The sequence below is a fragment of the Leuciscus leuciscus genome (assembly GCF_965113295.1).
Source record: "Leuciscus leuciscus genome assembly, chromosome: 1".
In the NCBI taxonomy this organism is placed as follows: domain Eukaryota; kingdom Metazoa; phylum Chordata; class Actinopteri; order Cypriniformes; family Leuciscidae; genus Leuciscus; species Leuciscus leuciscus.
This window is the reverse complement of record NC_138725.1, coordinates 29,904,344-29,925,780: the sequence shown is the minus strand read 5'-3', so window position 1 is coordinate 29,925,780 and position 21,437 is coordinate 29,904,344. Positions and strand designations below refer to the sequence as shown.

General features: G+C 35.3%; 1 protein-coding gene across 1 annotated transcript in view; it reads left to right on the top strand.

Annotated features, from left to right (window-relative positions):
• LOC309498162 (GTPase IMAP family member 8-like) overlaps positions 1-20,335 on the top strand; it is a 53,308-nt gene extending 32,973 nt beyond the window's left edge. The window contains exons 2-5 of the mRNA XM_082168706.1: positions 161-856; positions 1,551-1,592; positions 8,333-9,016; positions 14,377-20,335. Coding sequence (XP_082024832.1) covers positions 161-856; positions 1,551-1,592; positions 8,333-9,016; positions 14,377-16,301 — 3,347 coding nt within the window. The 3' untranslated portion in view covers positions 16,302-20,335. The remainder of the gene's footprint in view (positions 1-160; positions 857-1,550; positions 1,593-8,332; positions 9,017-14,376) is intronic.
• The last annotated feature ends 1,102 nt before the right edge of the window (positions 20,336-21,437 follow it).

The following is a 21,437-nucleotide window of genomic DNA, read 5'->3' as shown; positions in this document are numbered from 1 at the left end:
TTAACACTTTACACTCTTGAGTGTGGACTCATATACACTCCCAGGAGTGTTAATTTAACACTGGAGTTTTTGCTGTGAATATGAAGTCTGAACTTATGAAGTCTGAAAGTCTGATTTTTCAGTGTTTTTATCTTCATATGATGTGTTTTGTGTGTTTCAGTGTGTGCCCTGAGGATTGTTTTTTTGGGGAAGAATGTATCAGAAAGTATTCGAGTCAGAAACTTAATCCTGGGAATAGATATGCGTGAGAATGAAGTGCTTACAGCTTTAAAGCAACACAATGTGATCCCAATCAGTGGGATGGTGAAAAACAGACACATCACTGTCATTAACACTCTTCATCTGCTGGATCCAAACATCTCAGATCATCAGATCACACAGACGGTGAGAGAGTGTGTGGATCTGTCTGCTCCAGGACTTCATGCCTTCATACTCGTACTGCAGTATGAAGACTTCACTGAGGGGGACATGAGAAGAGTCAATTATGTGCTGAAAAAATTCAGTGAAGAAGCGATTAAACGGACTTTAGTTCTCACGACTGACACACACACAAGTTTTATGAAAAAGGATACTGCTATTTATGAGCTAATAAAGGAGTGTGGAGGAGGACATCTGCAGCTTGATGAAACAAAACCAGAATGGCGATCTGAAATTTTCAAGAATGTTGATAAGATACTCAAGGAAAACAAGGAAGAATTTCTCACATGTGATATATATGAAGATGTTATAGGAACATCGGTGAATGAAGAGCAAAGCAGATCTGATCATCCATTCAGATCAGACGAAGAATATGAGGAGCATTCTTATCACAAAGATGATGGAAAACCCAAAGAAAGACAGAAAGAGAGAACTAAAGGTATCAAATTTATTTTGTAAGTTTTCAGAATTTAACTTGCATGACTGTTTATGAAGTAAAATTTTATTTCAAGTTTTTAAACACAATTTGTTGAGAGTTTAATATTCAAGTTAACTATCAGGTCATTTTCAATGTTCAGTAGTATACTTGTTTACTTTTTTGCTCATAATATTATTTTCCCCACGTACAGACATGGCATACTAACAAAATGTCTCATTTTGATTTCTGCATTATTAATCATTCATTTTGATAATGTGATATGATGCCTTACTGTAGTTTATACACTCTAGACAGTGTTTTTGACAACATCAGTTTAAACCCTTTTCATCTTATGACTTTAAATTGATAAAGGACAATTTATGAGAATGTATAACTAAATTAAAGAATTCAGAAAATAAACTTATGTAAATATTAGAGCTATCTCTAAAGCATCTCTAAATTGAGCTGTAATTGGTCTTTGTCTATGAGTCAATCAATCAATAAAGCAACAAAGGCACCTTGAGTTGAGTTTATCAGTGACCAGACATCAAAGTTGCTAAATCTGTCTAGATCTGTCTGAATGTCATGTTTGTTGACAGTGTCATCAAAAAGAAAATTATTGCAGCTCTTCCATTAAAATTGCAAGTTAAGCATTTATGCGAGTTTAAGCATTTAACAACTTAATGGTTGTTTACATTGAGCTTTTTTTTTACAGTAGATATAAGAGATCACAGTCCAGAGGGAATTCGCCCCAACTGTAAGTAGACAATTCAGATGATTTTATTGAAATATATATTAATATTAGAGCTACACAATTCTGTATGAATTGAGAATGAAATTTTTTTTTTTTTAAACACGGATCACAATTCTCCCACGATTCTGAAAAGACAAAAAAAAAAAAAAAAAAAAAAACATAATTACTAGAGGTTCTGACAAATTGTTAATTGCTGCAGTGAATTTAAAATGTTTTAAAAATGCATAATGTAAAAAATACAATAATTTATTTGAAGCATAATTTTTTTTACAAAAGGTGATTTACTCTATTTTGATCGCTACCGTAAACATCATTGTTTACATCCGAACTATAAACTTATCCCAATACTTCTGTGATAATATGAATGTTTGCAGGGCCGGCGCGTCCATATAGGCGAACTAGGCAATTGCCTAGACCGGCACTTTTGTAAGGGCGGCAAAATGTGTACCAATCGGGAATGAACAATTCACAAAATAGGCTATATGATTTGCTGAGCTGCCGCTGCGCCGCCCTGCGCCGCCCCGCCCCGCCCCGCCCCGCCCCGCCCCGCCCCGCCCCCTGCTCTCACGAGTCATGACTCATGACTGAGTGATGGGAAGTTCGGATAATTTTACTGACTCTCTTGTTCGATCTCGTTCATAAAAATGAACAAATCTTTATTTGAGTCATTTCGTTAATTTAAGTGGCTTTAAATGTTACACAGCCAAAATCCCCGATCACATCCACCTACGCATATAGTATATGTATATATTTGCTTCCTCTTGGCCTAAAGTGTTCCAGCAACGGGAGTGTTCTCTGGCTAGAGCGCAGAACAGCGGAGTTTGTATGGACAGAAGTGCATGCCTGAGCTTGTGTTTTGGGTTAAGCTGCGTTGCTTTGACATTGTGGAAAATATAACAATAGAAACAAAATATAGGCTATTAGCCTTTTTACCCATTATTATCAATCTAAATTAATCTCGATTTTAATTTAACTTAATTTCGTTTTTCTTTATGTAAATTTCGTTTTTCTTTATTTAAATTTTGTTTTACCTTTATTTAAATTTTAAATTTATTTTTTTCTTTATTTAAATGTTTTTTTTTCTTTATTTAAATTTCGTTTTTTCTTTTTAAATTTTACATTTAGTTTTTTTCTTTATTGAAATTTTGTTTTTCTTTATTGAAATTTTGTTTTTCTTAATTTAAATCTACCCTTTACTGTGTCAGTAATTTGTTAGGGACTGTTCGTTTTTTATTTAAGGGGCCACCGGAGGAGTTTTGAGATCTGTTGTCAAAAAAGACATGACCCTCCCTTCGCCAGCAATACATTTTTCTATGACCCTCCAAAATGTTTCTGAAAAAAGGCATGACCCACCCCGATTATTTATTGATTTGACTTGATTTGATATTGACTTCTGTACTGGTTTGCGCTTGGCAAAGATGTTCAGATAGCCATTGTTTTTTTGTTTTTTGTTTTTTTAAACCATAAACTCTTGCTTTCTCATCTTACTAGGGCTGTAACGATAGACCAAACCTACGATTCGGTTCGTATCACGATTTTTGATTTTAGATTTGAAAAAAATCATGTTTTCGGTGCTGATGGTGAACATGTGGGTGGCGCTGCCAATAAAGCATCTAAAAGCTGTCACAAAGAACCAGCAAAAGTAATGATTATTAATATGTCAAATATAGCAAGGAAACATTTTAATTGTTTATTAATAAACAAGTGTTTTCTGTGTCGACTGCAAAGATGAAGTTGACGATGCGTCGCGATCTTCTCAGAACGCGCCAGAGAGAAATGCACATTTCATAAGCAGAAAGCAGTCTGTTTTTTTAATTGTTCTGTTTAAAAGTAGACATTTCAAGCTTTCTATATATTTCTCAGGTCTGTGAGGCAAGTAGCATAGCCTACCTTACGCTGAGTTTCGGTTCATTTATGAGACAAGAGTCCAGTTCACTCGCCCGCGCCTCCGTGATTATCTATTTTCTACTATATTTACTTCTTATTTATTAAATCCAGATGAAACATTGATTAAAATTAAGATACAATTAATAAAAAAACGAAATTCACCTTAAAGAAAGGCTTTGTGCGTTCTGTTTGAGGTCTCTGTGAAATTTTTAAAGTCGCTTTCAGAGCAGTCATGTCCGTAATGGAGAACTGTCACGCCCGTAACATTGTTTTTTTGTTTTTTGTTTTTTTCACATAAATGCGAACACGAAAAATAAAATAAAAATAATATTTTATGTTCTGTGGAGGCCGATCTTTATTCATCCGGTGGGTATATATCTTTTGGTTTGCACAGTGTAATTTATAGAAGAATATATTTTGTTTTAGTAATCCCTCCCCTATTTTATATAGACCCTCCCCTATTTTCCTCCGGTGGCCCCTTCCATAAATACCGAACGGTCCCTTAGTCAGAAAAATATAGACTACCTTAAAGTATTGCTTAATTTAACAGACATGTGTGTGTGCGTTTTATATTGCTAGTGCAGCGTGCGTCAAGTATATAAGCCCTGCCCGCTTGAGGCGCGCCGCTTCCCGCTCGCGGTGTTCTGTAGTTTACTAAAAGTTTATTAATTCTGAACGTGTCGTGTCTCGCGTGTCCATCTATATTGCACCACCAAATGCTACACTGCACTCCCTTGTGAAGTCGATTGGATGAACGGTTCTCGAAATAATCAAAATGCAAACGGACATAGACACATAGAGATTCCTGCCTTTATTAGAGAGGAGAATATGTTCAGCACCCTCTCGAAGCTTTGAATATTCGATGTTCATTACTACCGCAGCTTCGAAGCTCAAAAAATGGTATTCGGACCAGCCCTAGGGGCGGCACAAATGTTTTTCGCCTAGAGCGGCAGAAGTGCACGCGCCGGCCCTGAATGTTTGTAACACAGAAATAATGATAGTGTTACAGTTATAGTCAGTTATGTTCTGTTTTGGCTGTTTCATTGTGTTTTAACTGTCCCAGCTAACAGATTTTTTGTTATATTCTGTTAATTCTCAATAAGAATGTCTGAAGACGTCTGACAGAAATAAAGTCAGTCTGGTTACTAATAAGTGAAGCTGGTAATGCTGTTTGTGGAGTTGTTTAATCAGATCTTGAGAGATTTGATGTATTCTATCTTCAGTTGATTTCATCCTAGGTTGTGGCTGGAAGTAGTTCTTGTGTTTCTCTTTCCTTCAGTGATTCTGCTTGTTAACAGCAGGTGTTCATCAATAATGCACAATCATTATTCAATCACTTAATTATCTCATTACCTCCAACACTGATTAAGTGTTACATTAAACAGCCTGTAGTGTGCACACTAAGCAGTGTTCATTTCATCTGGGCAAACCCATGTGGGGCCTACATGGAAACCAGGTGCAAAACTGGCTGGGCCCCAGTTAGATAGCCCAGGTCAAACCCATTTGGGCCCCACATGGCTGTGCTGGCTGGGAACAGTCCTAGCTCATATGCACTGTAAAACCCAACAAGTTAAGCTAACTTATTTCATTTGAGGACACCGATTACCTCAATTAAATTACGTTTATAAAAAAAAAAAAAAAAAAGTTATATGAGTACTCTGAACTTATTTAAATTGAGTCCACTAAAACAAGGATATTTCTTAATACACAAATAAACTTTACACTGCATTCAAATACTTTATATAGCTGAAACTTCACTTTATTGAGTAAAACCACTGAAATTACAAACTTTTAATGAACTCCGAGCCCTTGCAATTGGACTGTAAAACCTAACAGCTATATGTACTAAATAAAATTGAGTTAATTACATTCAAATATTACTGAAAGTTATGTGCACAATGACTGAAACATAACTCAAACTCAATGAGTTATAGAGAATTTCTAGTTCCCAGCATGATCATTTGATAATAATTGGATAATTCAGTGATTAATTAAGTGATGATTGAGGGTTAAAGGTGGTGCGACCAACACAATGTTGCCCAAGATCAAATGGCAAACATAATGAAAGCAGAATGAAATCTGCGCTACTCATTATATTGTGCTTCACGAACCGTTTATCAGTTTGGACCATCAGTGTCAGTGTAGCGCGAGCCGATCTTGATCAAGTGACACTGTTACTACACAGCGCTGAGAGATCCAGTAAAGAAAGCATTTGAATTCGCCACTGAAGTAATAACATCACTACGAGATCTAAGCATTCAAATTTCTCCATTATTAATGGATCAAACATCGCTGACGTGGGAACCACGAGAAACATTGTGAATGAATGAACTATTATAGGCTTCAAGTTTACAGATCATATAATGATAACAGATTACAGATAATGTAGTAACTCTAACTGTGACTTTTTTTTAACTGTGACACTTATTTAAAAAAATATTTTTCTTTTAAATATATATATATATATATATATATATATATATATATATATATATATATATATATATATATATATATATATATATACATATATAAAAGAAAAATAATTGTTAAATAAGTGTGAGTTTTCCTACAAAACTTTGAAACTTTTAGTTTTACAAATGGGGGTATTTTCCTTCTTTGCATTGTAAAAAAAATATCCTAATTTTACAGAAAATAACTGATTTTTTGATGATCAAATTGTACATATATATATATATATATATATATATATATATATATATATATATATATATATATATATATAAATTATTTTTATTTATTTTTTTAATCAATGAAATTTATCTGCCATTTCTTTCTTTTTGCTGCACCGAACTGTGACACCACTGTGTCATATCAAACCGAACCTTGAATTTTGTGAACCATTACACCTACTCTGCCCTACAAAGGCAAAAGACCTTAAGTCGCTAGAGTGTGGAACTGAGAAAAATGACTTTAAAGATTTTTAGTTGTCCCGCCAAATTAATTATAGGTAGGACACTGGAAATCTGGCAAATAGATGTTTTAGTAATGACAATTATATACATAAAAAAATCTTGAGCTCAAACTTGACTTTTGACCACTATTTTTAAGTTACTGTACTCTGCCTTTGTATTGTCTGCAAAAAGTGAGAAGTCATGCCAAGGCAAAAGGCAGTAACTTCCACATTATCAATATTTGGTTGCTGATCACCATTAACAAAATCATTATAGTAACACCTGTATAAAATCTAGTGATCATGGCATTTATTTTGTATGATTTACAATTATTTATAGCCATCTATTGCTATCCTGTGCTTTGGTTGCATTCTGATGGCATTATTAATACATTTGACATGACAAAATACCTCCATAGATATATTAGTCCAGCGTTGGCTCGACCGTGTTTAGGGCGGGGCTGAAGTCGCCGGCGAAGTTTTGGCACTCTGCCAGCTAGATGCATGAGTGTTTCAACTAGGTCCGCTACCTGAACTGGGTGAGGCGGGGCTTTAGTTCTTGGTTGTATTCATCTGCTATCGCACGTTTGTCGATGGAGCGGTTTCAGACCATACTAAATGCTTTGACCGCGTTTATGCAGGACAAAGCTCTGAGGACATCAGAAGTTACAGGGACTGATGGCAGCTGTACAAAGTACACAGGCTACACCGTCATTTTAATTTTAATGGACATTAAAACAAAGGATGATAACCGTACAATCTGGTAGGTAGCATTATTTGATAGAACAGTAACTTCATATTGACGCGCGGCTAAACAAAGGCAGAGCACCGTAACTCAATTTGAGCGTTCCAAAACAAAGCCAAAGAGCGGTAACTGATGTTACGGTGTTCTGCCTTTGTTTCTCATGGGCTTTTGGAAGTTACCGTTAAAACAACTCATTATTTTCTCGAAAAAAACGACGGAATTGATTCAAGATACTCATCCACATGATAAAGGAAGTCTTGAATGTGCCAAAAATATAAATAACTCGTTTTCGACCAAAAACGAAGTTACGGTCTTTTGCCTTTGCACGGCAGTGAACTTATTACATATCTTGATCTATCTCAAAGTTTGCCTTGATTGATCTACGTTTACACTTTTACTTTGCTCACATTTTGTAGCATTTTATTTAAGTTCAAAAGTTTCTTTAACACTTTTTCTATCTTAATAGAAGACATAAATAAGATATTTTTGTTTACATTTTATTTTGTTTTTGCCTGATAAAACTAATATAATTTTGTTGTTTGCCTTAATAATGTGGATAAATAAAACAGTGTTTTAATTTAAAACTTTTCTACTTGTCTTTAAAAAAAAAAAAGGTTATAAAAAATGCCAATAATTATCGATACCAACTATATGAAACATTAGTATAATGGTATATTATATTTATATTAGTATAAAACTATATCGCACAGCCCTTTATTAACATTGATTTAACATTGTTTTGATGGTTGCTTGTCATCTGGGTAAGGTACAAAGATGTACCTTTTCACTTTTGTACCTTAGGGTACTGTCCCAGTGACAGCTTTGCACCTTTTTTTCTGAGAGTGTACAGCAGGGCAACTGCACCACTGCAATCAAAAGCTCAACAGAAAAGTTTTTGATTTGTCACAAGGCTCCATGCTGTAAAAAAAAAAAAAAAAAATCGTAAAAAGAAATTGTATGCAATGTGAGCAGATCTAAATGTAATGCCACAGCTGACACTTTTCATTCATTTTCACATTTCACTAGTTGCGAAAGGGGATTTTTTTTCTCCCCCTTTAACTTCAATTTGGGGGGCATTTTTATTTATTTAAAATGTGTTAACATATAACATATATAAAACATGTTTGCCCCAAGCCCCCATTAATTTCCTACCCTGTGTACAATACCAAAGCTTGAGTTTCTTGATATGTTTTTCAGTTTCACTCAATGTCTCTGGAAAACAGAAGCTGAATCTGGTGCTGTGTGGAAGAGATACAACACTTAAAGTCTCTTTGTCAAAAATGTTACGCGGGAAACCGATAAAACCTTCACATCAGAGAGCGAGCAGTGAAGTGTGTGTGAAGAAAGAGAAGATACATGGACGTGTGATCAGTCTGGTGGAGTTTCCAGCTCTCAACCAGCTCTCAGAGGAGGAAGTGAAGCATCAGACTCTCCGCTGTGTGTCTCTGTGTGATCCTGGAGTTCATGTTTTCCTCCTCATAGTTCCTGTTGGTCCACTTAACAAAGATGACAAAGCAGAAATAGAGAAGATCCAGAATATATTTTACTCCAGAGAGCACTTCATGGTACTTTTCACATCAGAGCTCAGTGTTGACAGACCCGTGACAGACTTTGTAAAATCCAGCACAGATTCTCAGTGGTTAATCAGTCTCTGTGGAGGTCGGTACAGAGTGATGGGGTTAAAGGAACCTGTAAACTCAAGACAGATCCCAGATCTTCTGGATTATATAGAGAACATGAAGCCTGAACCATATTCACTTCAGATGTATGTGAAAGCTCAAGAGAACAGAGTCAGACGTGAAACAGAGGAGAAATATAAAGAAGAACTGAAGAGAATGGAGAATGAAAATAAAGAGTTACAGCAGAAGATTCAGTTAGAAGGTTAGTGCATGTTTTGTTTGTTTTAATATTAGCTTATGCATCTTTATAAGAATGTACAAACTTTTCCTTTACAATATTCCTGCAATCATATTGTGTGCCCTGTAATACTGTTGTTAATGTAGAATCAGAATTAGATTCACATGTTTCATAGATTCACATGAATTAATCATTATTTTGAGTCAGTTCCATGAATTGGTCAAATGAGTTAGCAAAACACATGTAATTACTCACCCTCATGTTGTTCCAACCCCGTAAGACTTTCGTTCATCTTCAGAACACAAATTAAGATATTTTTTATGAAATCTGAGAGCTGTCTCACTACTTCATAGGCTGCTAGATGATTTCTGTAACACTTTATTTCGATAGTCCACTTTAGAGTTTCAACTAACTATAAGTAACTTTGCAACTACAAGTCAACTAACTCTCATTAGACTATTAGTAGACTTGTCTGCTAAAACTTTATTTGTTGGTTCCCAAACAGATATTCTACTGACCATAAGCACTGTAAACCCTGACGCTCATAATAATTAATTGGTTTGAGTAGGACAAACTTAAATTAAACTAATTGGTTCAGTCAAATTAACTTTTATGAGTATTTAGCACTTTCTTTTTCTTTCAAGTTCACAGAACTGATATATTTTAAATAAACTGAACTGTTTCATTGTTTTGAGTTTTATGAAACTATTTTAATTTAGACAAACTTAAGTTTAACTGAAACGGCTGGGATGTCTATTTCCCAGCATGCTTTGCCGATGGCACTCGAAAGGGAGAGTAAATGCTAAAATTAAGTGTAATATAATGTTTTTTGTGTGTGTAAGATTAATGTTAAGTGTGAGATTTAGTAGTGATTAATGTTTTGTTATGCTAATTTAGAAGAATTTCTGTTAATGTTGGCTTTATAGTTACCATTATGGTGACAAGTGGTGACAAGTGGTGCATCCAGCTTGATTTGAGAGCAAATATTTTTTTTTATATGTCAAACAGCAAGTGCTTCTGTATGGCATACTATTGCTAATATTTTAGTAGATTAGCTATTAACTTTATTTAACTATTAATTTTTTTCCGTTTGGTTCTCTGACTAAGAACTCTTCTTAGTTCTCGCGCATGCATCGTGGCTCTTTGATTGTGCTTTAGGTCTCGATGTAGAGTTTACAATGGTTCTAAAGTGTTTGCATTTCCAAGATGTCTGAAACGTGAGAAACCAACGAGAAAACATAAAAGTGCCTTACCAATGCCGCAAAATGAATGTCTTACATTTCACACTTTCCCATCAAATGATCGTGAGCGACTGAAGCTTTGGCAGTGGGATGTTAATTTACCGCTTCAATTCGTCAAGCAAATGAAGTTGTGCAGTGAACATTTTTCACCTGACTTCAAACCAGGTCAACAAAAGACATGACGATTTCTGAAATCAACAGCTGTGCCCAACTTGTTTTTACAAAACAACAAGGTATAAGTGGAAGCGGCATGGGGAGCATGTGGTGGTTGTTAAAGTTGCAATACAGTAATTTAATTATATGACTTTACTTGTTTATGTCTTATACTTTTTTTTACTTCAGGCTATGTCAGGACATCATCTTTTCAGTTCTCACGCATGCGTCATGGTGCTCTCCTTGCCCACGTGGAAGAAAATGAATAGTTGAATAAAGTCATTTTTTTTATTTTTTTTATTTTTTTGCACTCAAAAAGTATTCTCGTCGCTTGATAAACTCAAGGTTGATCCACTGTAGTCACTTGGGCTATTTTAAACATTGTCTTTACTAACTTTTCTGGGCCAGCAAGATGAGATTGCCTAGAAGCCTATGGAGGAGTGAGACAGCTCTCAGATTTAATAAAAAATATCTTCATTTGTGTTCCGAAGATGAACGAAAATCTTACGGGGTTGGAACAACATGAGGGTGAGTAATTACTGTCAGAATTTAAATTTTTGGGTGAACTAACCCTTTAAGTTTAATTCTGCAGGTAAAGACATTTTTCAGTCGTACTCAAAATCTTAAAGGGGTGGTTGATTATGATTTCATTTTTCTAACTTTAGTTAGTGCGTAATGTTGCTGTTTGAGCATAAACAACATCTGCATAGTTACAACACTCATAGTTCAAATCCAGTGGTGGACGAAGTACACATACCATGTACTTAAAGTAAAGATACTCAAGGTAAAATATTACTCAAGTAAAAGTAGAAGTGCTGCCTTTAAACATTCACTTGAGTAAAAGTACAAAAGTATTTGCCTTCAAATGTACTTAAGTATCCAAGTACTATGATTTTTTTATGGCTATAATGTACTATTATAATTTTTGTCACAAGACTCTTGCTTAACTCAGTCTACGTGAAGACTCTAATGTCACTCCTGGCACATCAATCTATTAATAAAATGACATGAATTAGTCTATATATATATATATACAGTCCCCTTCCGTCCAAAATTAAACAAACAAAAAATATTCAATTCAATAAAAAAAAAAAAAATTAAAAAAAAATATTATATATATATTTATTTATTTATTTATTTATTTATTTATTTATTAATTTTTTATTGAATTGAATATTTTTTGTGTGTTTAATTTTGGACGGAAGGGGACTGTTTACATAAGGTATAATACATTTACAGTATTTACTGTATATATTTTTCACGAGCGTCTATGGTCATAATTATAAACATCCTAATGTTATGATACATTCACATAAACCTGCACAATGCCATTAAATAAATATATACACACACACACACACACACACACACACATATATATTCTACGTTATGGGAGCAGCCAATTTCCCTCCCAAATTAAACACCAAAACGTATTAATGCAGTGTTTCTGCTACTCCCCAGAAAGAAAATGCTATTATATGCAAGTAATTTTAGTGTCAAGGTAATAAGCAATGTTCATTATGCGTCAATATTTACCGATAATTGCTGCAATAATAGCTGCTGCTCTCTGCCCCGCTTAAAATCATTGGCAACGCGATTTGTTTGGAACTATTGAGAGCTACACGAATCACGTGACCGCGTGGCGGTGAGATCACAGTAGGCTTGTTCGACTTGAACTGGCGTTGCACACTGCACAGACCAGTCGGTGAATGACATTAAAATACCGCTAGAGCGATTAGAGAGTAGACGGCTCTGTATGCTCTTCAATCGCTCTCGCGATTTCGCTCTATACTTTGATGTCATAAACTGATCGGTCTGTGCAGCGCCGGTTCAAGTCGAACAAGCCGTGTGTGTCGCAACCTCATACTGTCTGGTCGCAACTCTCATTTTTAACGGTTCGCGCTTAGTAGATACCACCAAGGCAAGTTCAAAACAAAGCGCGCACGTTGTAGGCTACTGTGATTGGTGGCTCGTTTGACCAGTTAAGTTTTTATCCACTCATAAATAAAAAGGAACGACTGATTTTGAAAATGTAGTAGAGTAAAAAGTAAGATATTTGACTTTGAAATGTAGTGGAGTTAAAGTAAAAGTCTTCCCAAATTTAAATACTTCAGTAAAGTACAGATACGCAAAAAAGCTACTTAAGTACAGTAACGAATTACATTTACTTCGTTACTGTCCACCACTGTTCAAAGCAAAGGGAGATATTTTCTTTTAAAGGACAATTCCAGTGAAAAAAAATGAACCTATGGGTAATTAACACATGGTTACCGAGTCGATCGTTCCCTGGGATGCGTTTTCATGATAATCGAATATAAAGAGTTTTATCTCTAAAAACAGATTAGCTCATAACACTTGTATATGGGGCACAGAGTAAGTAAAAGTAAATCGCTGATTAATACCACTAACAAGGCTCAAAATAGCCTTGGAAATTGGAAGTCAGTCTCGACTAATCGAGCCACGAACGCCGTGTTTCCAAGACTGTTTTCCAAGATGGCTCCTGCATGTAAACGCGTAATGTACTGTCTTTATAAAGTATCTTCTTATTAAACTGTCTGTACACTTACAAAGTTCTCAATGCTTCGGTTTGCATGTAGGGACCCTCATTATGTTACCGTGTTAGTGTGAGGCTATTTTGAGCCTTGATAGTGGTATTAACTAGCGATTTACTTTTACTTACTCTGTGCCCCATATACTAGTGTTATGAGCTAATCTGTTTTTAGAGATAAAACTCTTTATATTCGATTATCATGAAAACGCATCTCAGGGAACGATCGACTCGGTAACCATGTGTTAATTACCCCTAGGTTCATTTTTCACTGGAATTGTCCTTTAAAGAAATCGTTTTTTTAAGGACTACAACAAACGGCTGTTAGGGACTACACAACATTCCTCACAGGTTAATGACATCACCAACCCTAAAATTTACATAAACCCCTCCCCCGGAACACGCAGTCCATGTTGAGAAGAGGAAGAGTTGTTGTAGTCGAGTACATTTGTAAGTCAGCTCAAACTTTAGCATCCATCTTTTTACATGCAATAGAAAGTCACTCTGTGTGCATCTCACAACAGTTCCTATATGAGTTATGTATAGATTATCATGACAGAATATGCTAATTGAAGATTAACTCCACATCACAACTTAAATTAATCAACTAACCATTCAGAGACGTCCTGTTGCATTCTACATTCTTCTTGAGTATCTCCATCTTTGTCTGACTCCGTTTAAACATAAAAGGCAGAACAGTCTCTGTCATTTTAGTGTATGTCTGCGTGAGGTAATCGGAGCTGCTAATACACTCGAGCTCTTGAAACTCTGCCCTCTGTGCCGGGAGCAACAGCTCATTTGCATTTAAAGGGACAGACACAAAACGGTGTGTTTTTGCTTTAACTTTAACATGCTATATAAACATATCTGTGGGGTATTTTGAGCTAAAACTTCACACACACACTCTGGGGATATCAAAGATTTATTTTACATCTTGTGAAAAGGGCATTATACCACCCCTTTAAAATAATGCTCTCTGTAAGTTATAATTGGAAGTTATAATTGTTTTACTGAACATAAAAACTACTTGCATACCACAATAAATTAATTTATAATTACAAAGAAGAGAAAATGTATTTATAATTACAAAGAGTGGACTAGTGATGATCTTCCACTGTTTCAGCTGTGGCTTCTATTCTTTTGTGCATGGTAGATCTAGACATGTCAGTCTGATCGATCAAACCAATCCAAGCACGCTCAAGCTGTAAAACAGTGTCCGACTGGTCTAGACACATCGTCCCTACGACCACACTCGAGATCCAGTTTCCATTGGTTGCTTAAAGGGTTAAAAAAAACACACAAATCTTATTTTACGTTATTCTCTCCCAGTGATGACAAAGACCATCAGTAAAATTTTTTCTGTGTTTTTTTTTAAATAATACATGGAATGAAAAACACCAAAAATAGACCTGAATGACATTAATACAATACATACATTTCAGGTGCTGAATGTTCGGATTATCTGAAGTGCTTGAGGATTGTGCTGATCGGGAAGACAGGAAATGGAAAGAGTGCAACGGGAAACACTATTCTGGGAAGAAACGAGTTTGTAAGTCAATCAAGCATGGATTCAGTGACGACCGTTTGTACGAAGGGAGTTGGTAAAGTTGAAGGTCGATCAGTAGCTGTTGTTGATACTCCAGGACTCTTTGACACGACACTGTCAAATGACCTAGCAGTGGAAGAAATAATGAAATGCATTTCACTTTCATTACCTGGACCTCATGTGTTTGTCATTGTGTTGAGTCTGGGAAGATTCATCCAGGTGGAAGCAGACACTGTAGATCTGATAAAGAAGATCTTTGGCCCAAAATCTGCTCAGTTCAGCATCGTTCTGTTCACTAGAGGAGACGATCTTGAGGGTGAATCTATAGAGGATTATGTGAAGAGAGGAAACAATGCAGAACTAAAGAAACTGATCAGAGATTGTGGAAACAGATTCCTGGCTTTCAATAACAGAGAAAAACAAGACAAAACTCAAGTGATTAAACTGTTGAACATGATAGAAGAAGTGAAAAATAGTAATAATGGTCGATACTTCACTAACAGCATGTTTGAGGAGGCAGAGATGTCCATTAAAAAGAGAATGGAGGAAATAATGAAAGAGAGAGAGAGAGAAATTCAGAGTCAGAGAGAAGAATTACAAGCCAAATATGAGATGGACATGAAAATCATGACGAAGAGACTCGAGGAAGAGAAACAAAGAGCAGATGAAGAGAGAAAGAAAACGGAGAATCAATTCAGAGAAAAAGAGGAACAACTCAGAAAAGGGTTTGAAGAGAAAGAAAAAGCAGAACAGAAGAAACGAGAGACTGAAAACCAGAAACGATCAGAAGAGGAAGAACAGAAAAGAGCTGAATATCATCGAAAAATAAAAGAGATGCAGAGAAAAACTGAAAATCAAAAATCACAATATGAAAAACAGCAAAAAGAAAGAGAAGAAGAAGATAGAAAGAGAGAAGAGGAATACAGAAAAGATCTAGAAAAGATGAAAAATGAACAAGAACGCATTTTAGCTGAGGTACAAAAGAAAGAAGAAGAAGAAACAAAAAAGAGAAAATGTGAGGAGAAAAAGAGGAATGAAGAAGAAGAGGAAGAAAGACAGAGATGGGAAAGAAAAATAAAAGAGGCTGAAAACGACAGTCAAGAGGAAATTAAACGACAGCAGAGAGAATGGGAGGATGACAAGAAACGACAGATGAGAGAACGAGAGGAAGAAGAAATAAAGAGAAAAGAGAAACATGAGGAACAACTGAGAGAAAAACAAGAAGAACTGGAGAAAATGAGAAAGAGATTTGAAAGAGAGAGAGAAGAAGAAAGACAGAAGATAGAGGACGAGAGACAGAAACAGAGAAGAGAAAGAGAAGACAAAGAGAGGGAATATGAGGAAAAGAAAAGACATTATGAACGACTGGAACGAGAGAGAAAAGAGGAGTGGGATAGAAGAAAACAAGCAGATGATGAGAGACGAGAAGAAGAGAAAAGGAGATGGAAGAAAATGATTGAAGATCTGAAACAAGAGCAAGAAGAAGAGAAAAAAATAACAGATGAAAAGGAAAAGAAGAGAAAAGGAAGAGAAGAGAAAGAGAAAGATGAAATTAAAAAGAAACATCTAGAGGAAATTAAAATCATAAAAAAGAAACATGAAGATGAAGCCAGAAAACAAGCAGAAGAACTGAATGATTTCAGGGAGAGAAATGAGAAACACATTCAGGAGCTCAAAGAGATGCTGGATGATCGTCAGAGACAACATGAACTACTGGAAAAACTTTATCAACACCTGCAGGCCCAGAAAGGAGAAGAAATAAAAGTGCTACTACAAGAAGTTGAAAAACTGAAAAATAAACCAGGTTGTGTCATTCTGTGATATTTGTGAAAGAACAATATTAATGATTTTATTATTATAGTTTCCCACCCTTGTGAAAAAGAAGAGTGCTTAATTGTATCGAAAGCTTACTTTTTGTGTATCCGTTAAGATGGCATTGCAGGGACCAGTTTATGGCAAGGCCCCTCTCTAATGGCCAGTATGGAAGAAGCTGTGCCACACTGTGATTGGATCCTTGGTGAATGAACATCAACAAATGATCAGCAACATCAGATTAGATGCTAAGACAACTGCCAGACACCTCTTACAGGGCAGGAAGGGGGACGTTCTGCACCCACCACCACCGAGGAGAGGACTTCCCATCGGTCTACAGGTTGACTCTAACCACCAAACCCGTTCCTAAGGGTTAGGCAAGAACTGCCATAAAAAAATTCCTCCTGGATGCAGCAGCAAAAAGAGAGGCCATCTAAATCCATTCATACATATGTTTGAAGGCCTTGAACTGCAAAACATCCACTTCAACTTACGTACAATTTTATGTTAATGGTTATTGACTGTTAACTCAACAATTGACGGGACAGACATATTAACAGATAAGTGAATGCATTTATGACGACTTAATCATTTATCATCATGTTTGGGCTCTATCTGTGCCATATGATGCCTTTGAATATTTTAAAAGAGGTTTGGTAAGGAAAAAATACAAGGGTAAAACAGTAAAGGCACTGTTTTAACACTGTACTTTATGATATGTAAATGAGTTCCACACTAGGGTGGGCAACACCTTGGCTAGTCCTTGTTCTGTGTTTCCAACTCTATGGGGAAGGAGACATTAAAAGACACACCACGTCCTGAGTTTCTGACCTTTCCACTCTTTAATGACCTTCTTGGTAGGGCTGGGCGATATATCGCACGATATTGTTATGCGCATCTCATCAGTAAAGCCGGTTCCGTGATTAGTAGTAAATCGCCATCACCTGCTTTCAGATGGAGCGGCATTTACTACAAAGAGCCGTAGTTAACTGACAAGCTGAGCCATATCGCATTAATATCGCGGACGTATCGCCAGCGATAATTAATGCGATATGGCTCAGCTTGTCAGTTAACTACGGCTCTTTGTACACTGCAAAAACTCCAGTGTTAAATTAACACTCCTGGGAGTGTATGAGTCCACACTCAAGAGTGTTGAAGTTAATGAGATAATTAAGTGATTAATTGAGTGATGATTGAACATTATTGAAGACACCTGATGTTAACAAGCAGAATCACTGAAGGAGAAAATCACAAATTGTAAGCCGCCGTTATGGTGATCAGTGTTTGCTTTAGTTGGGCTCTTGACCCTTATATTATTAACTTTAGATTTTGTTTGGCTGCTGTATCTGAGTTATAACTGACAGATGAACAAAGAAAAAAAGTGATATGATGGTGTTGGTTATATTATGACAAAAATAAAGAAGTGTGAAGTCCGCACACTGATGTTAACTGCTTCCAAATGGATTTTATTAAAAAAGGCAACGTTTCGACCCTCAGGTCTTCATCAGGCACAATATCAATGTGAAGTGAAAACAACTTTAAATAGACACAGGTGATCACCCTAATTGGGCACACACACACAGAAACATGTAACAAGTACAGATCATGTGACAAGTACAGATCATGTAAAAAAAAAAAAAGACTGACTAAAGGGGTAGTGTCAAAAAAAATAAAATAATAATAATAATAATAATAATAATAATAATTGATTAAGTCTATTCACTAAAGGGGTAATGTCAAAACAATTAAATTAAAATAAAAACAAATAAATAAATAATAATAATAATAAAATAATTAAGTCTATTCACTAAAGGGATAAATAAAAATAAAAATAAAAATAAAAAAGGGAATTAGTGTCAACAAATAAGTCACTATAAAAAAGGCTTAATATCAAAATCCTCATTCAACCCTAAAGGTGACAAAGTATTTAAGGTGTAGATCCAAAAACATTCCCTCTGTAATAATTTCTTCTCATAATCTCCTCCTCTTGAGGATTTTATGACCTTTTCTATACCGATTAGGCCAATTAGGGTGATCATCACCTGTGTCTATTTAAAGTTGTTTTCACTTCACATTGATATTGTGCCTGATGAAGACCTGAGGGTCGAAACGTTGCCTTTTTTAATAAAATCCATTTGGAAGCAGTTAACATCAGTGTGCGGACTTCACACTTCTTTATTTTTGTTTATATCACTGCACCTGTTATGTCCTGCACCTGAGCCCAATCTGGGTGTTTGGGATGTGCACACCAGCTTTGTTTTTTATATTATGACAATCATCATTTGAACTTGATCACTGAACTCATTAAGATCCTTATTTCTGATGTAGATTTATGTTGTTGGTTACAGCATAACTGTGAATCTGCATAAATGCCTAGAATTTTAGATATAATAAAGGATTTCTTAAAAGTTGTTTAAAAAAAAAAAAATATATATATTTTAGGCACACACAGATGTCAAGATTCAGTCTATGCATCTCAACAATGGTGACGAGCAGAATATTCAATTAGGAAAAGTAAATTACGTCATAGACAATTCAGATCATAATTTATTCATACCGCAATGCATGATGGGAGCCATTAATGAGTTGTGATTGGTGGCAGCCACTGCAACATGCTTTATTATTGTCACCATTGTTGAGATTCACAGGCTGATTATTGATGTATGCTTTAAATGGCTTGATCAGAAAAATGTTTATTAAATATTTTGAATTATAAGTAAAGTACTGATAATCATAGGCTGAAGAATCACAAAACTGCTGCTAACAAGTTACACCAAACTATCTCAATAAGTTTCATTTTTCAGTTCACAGCATGATTATGTCAAAACATAACCAACACTGTCAGATCACATTTTAATATGTTCATTTAACTGTTATAAATCAATAACAGCAGACAAACAACTGTAAAATTAAAGTAAACACGTAAGGGTCTAGAGCCGAACTAAAGCAAACACCCATCGCCATAATAGTAACTTACAATTTGTAATTTTCTCCTTCAGTGATTCTGCTTGTTAACATCAGGTGTCTTCAATAATGCTCAATCATCACTAAAATAATCACTTAATTATCTCATTAACTTTAACACTCTTGAGTGTTAATTTAACACTCATATTTTAACACTTTACACTCTTGAGTGCGGACTCATATACACTCTCAGCCCCAGGAGTGTTAATTTAACACCGCTCCATCTGAAAGCAGGTGATGGTGATTTACTACTAATCAAGGGAACCGGCTTTACTGACGAGATGCGCATAACAATATCGCGCGATATATCGCCCAGCCCTACTTCTTGGCGCAACCAAAGTTCACCATCCTCCAGTCTAGGGGGATTAATGTAATCTACAAATGTTTCAATGTCTTTATGTAGATCTACATTAATCCCCCTAGTGTGCAAATTTGTTACGTTTTTTTTTTTTTTTTATGCTGTTTTATTTGTAACATTATATTTTGTTAATAATAATAAAAAAGGAAGCTTAATCAGAAAACTAATCAGAAAGAAATCACTGGATGCTGTAAGGGCAGAATTTCCAACGACAACTTCTGCCTACAGTGCAAATATAACAATGAGCAATTTGCAAATAAAATTAATTTGTAAATTAAGTATTACTTCAGTAATTTATTTTTGTTTAATTCTCTGTTGACCTGTTATGATTAAATGTACAACAGAATGGACAGTATTTGAGTATTATAAAAATAGTATAGATAAAGGAAATTTGTTTTGAGTAGCAAAAAAAAACTAATATTTTTTGGGATAAATAATTTTTAACCATGGTAGTCTCATCTCCCATTCCCTTTAACCCTCAGACGGTCCTCGGTCATTTCTGACCGAAACATTTTCTGTTTTGAATTTCTAAAAATCACAGCTTCATCGGAATGTTATGAAACTTGGTGACTTTTATGGCATTAGGTATGTGAATACAAAAAAAAAAATAAGGTCATGATCCGAGCATGCTAAGTGGTCGTAAAAAAAATTGTGACGATTTTGGTCTTTCGGTCAAAAATGACCGACCCATAGGAAATGAATGGGAAATTGACAACAACAACAAAAAAATTCTCCGAATTTTTGTGTGTACAATCTACAAATCGGCCTCAATCCTAAAAAAAAGTTCACCGCTGTAAAGGGGTAACACTCTACAACATCAAGAGTACAAAAAAGACACACCCACCCACACACACACACACATACACACACACTTTTATACACATAAACACCAATACATTTTGATTACAAAAAATCTGTTTTGAATTTTTTTAAATCACAGCTTCATCGGAATGTTACGAAACTTGGTGACTTGTATGGCATTAGGTATGTGCACACACAAACAAATTGAGGTCATGATTTGAGTATGCAAAGTGGTCGTAAAAAAAATTGTCACACCTGTGGTCTTCGGTCAAAAATGACCCCCATAGAAAATGAATGGGAAATTGAAAAAATAAAAAGTGAAAAAAAAATAATAAAAAAAAAATAATATTATTTTACATAAAGTGTTATAATTGAATGATTTGCATTTTTTGTTACAAATTCTGTACAAAAAAAAAGTAAATGTGTCCATAAACAGCTGGGGAATTCACATGCCTCTCCATAGAGAACTGTAGATGCCATCTAGTGGTTACACCATGGTTCTACGCTTTCTCTCCATACTCTCACCAGATGGTGCTAATCTGCTTCAAACTTTTTTTTTTTGAAGGCCTAGACTCTATATTAAACTAAAATACTGCATAAATAAAAAATACAAAAATACATATATTTATATAATTTTTTTAATTAATTTCAATGGCAAAAATAGACCATACATATTGCATAAATATTAATAAATTCAATAAAATGATCTCAAAATTAAAAAGAATAAATATTATAGAACAAAAATAAATTGCATTGGTTTTACTGGGATGGAGGAAGTTTCATTTTTAGGCCTCCGGTCACTTCTGACCGGGAAGGCCCAGGATGTGACTCCGAAACGAAGACCGTCTGAGGGTTAAATGCCAGTTGCGCTCACGCCATGGCAGATTCGCTACTTACATGAAGGAATTTGATAGTGGAAAGACCGAACGCGGAAACGGATCTGCTCGTGCGCGAGGTAAAAGTGCGCAAGCCATCTACGGGACAAGCCGGATTCCACCATATGTGACCCTGGACCACAAAAC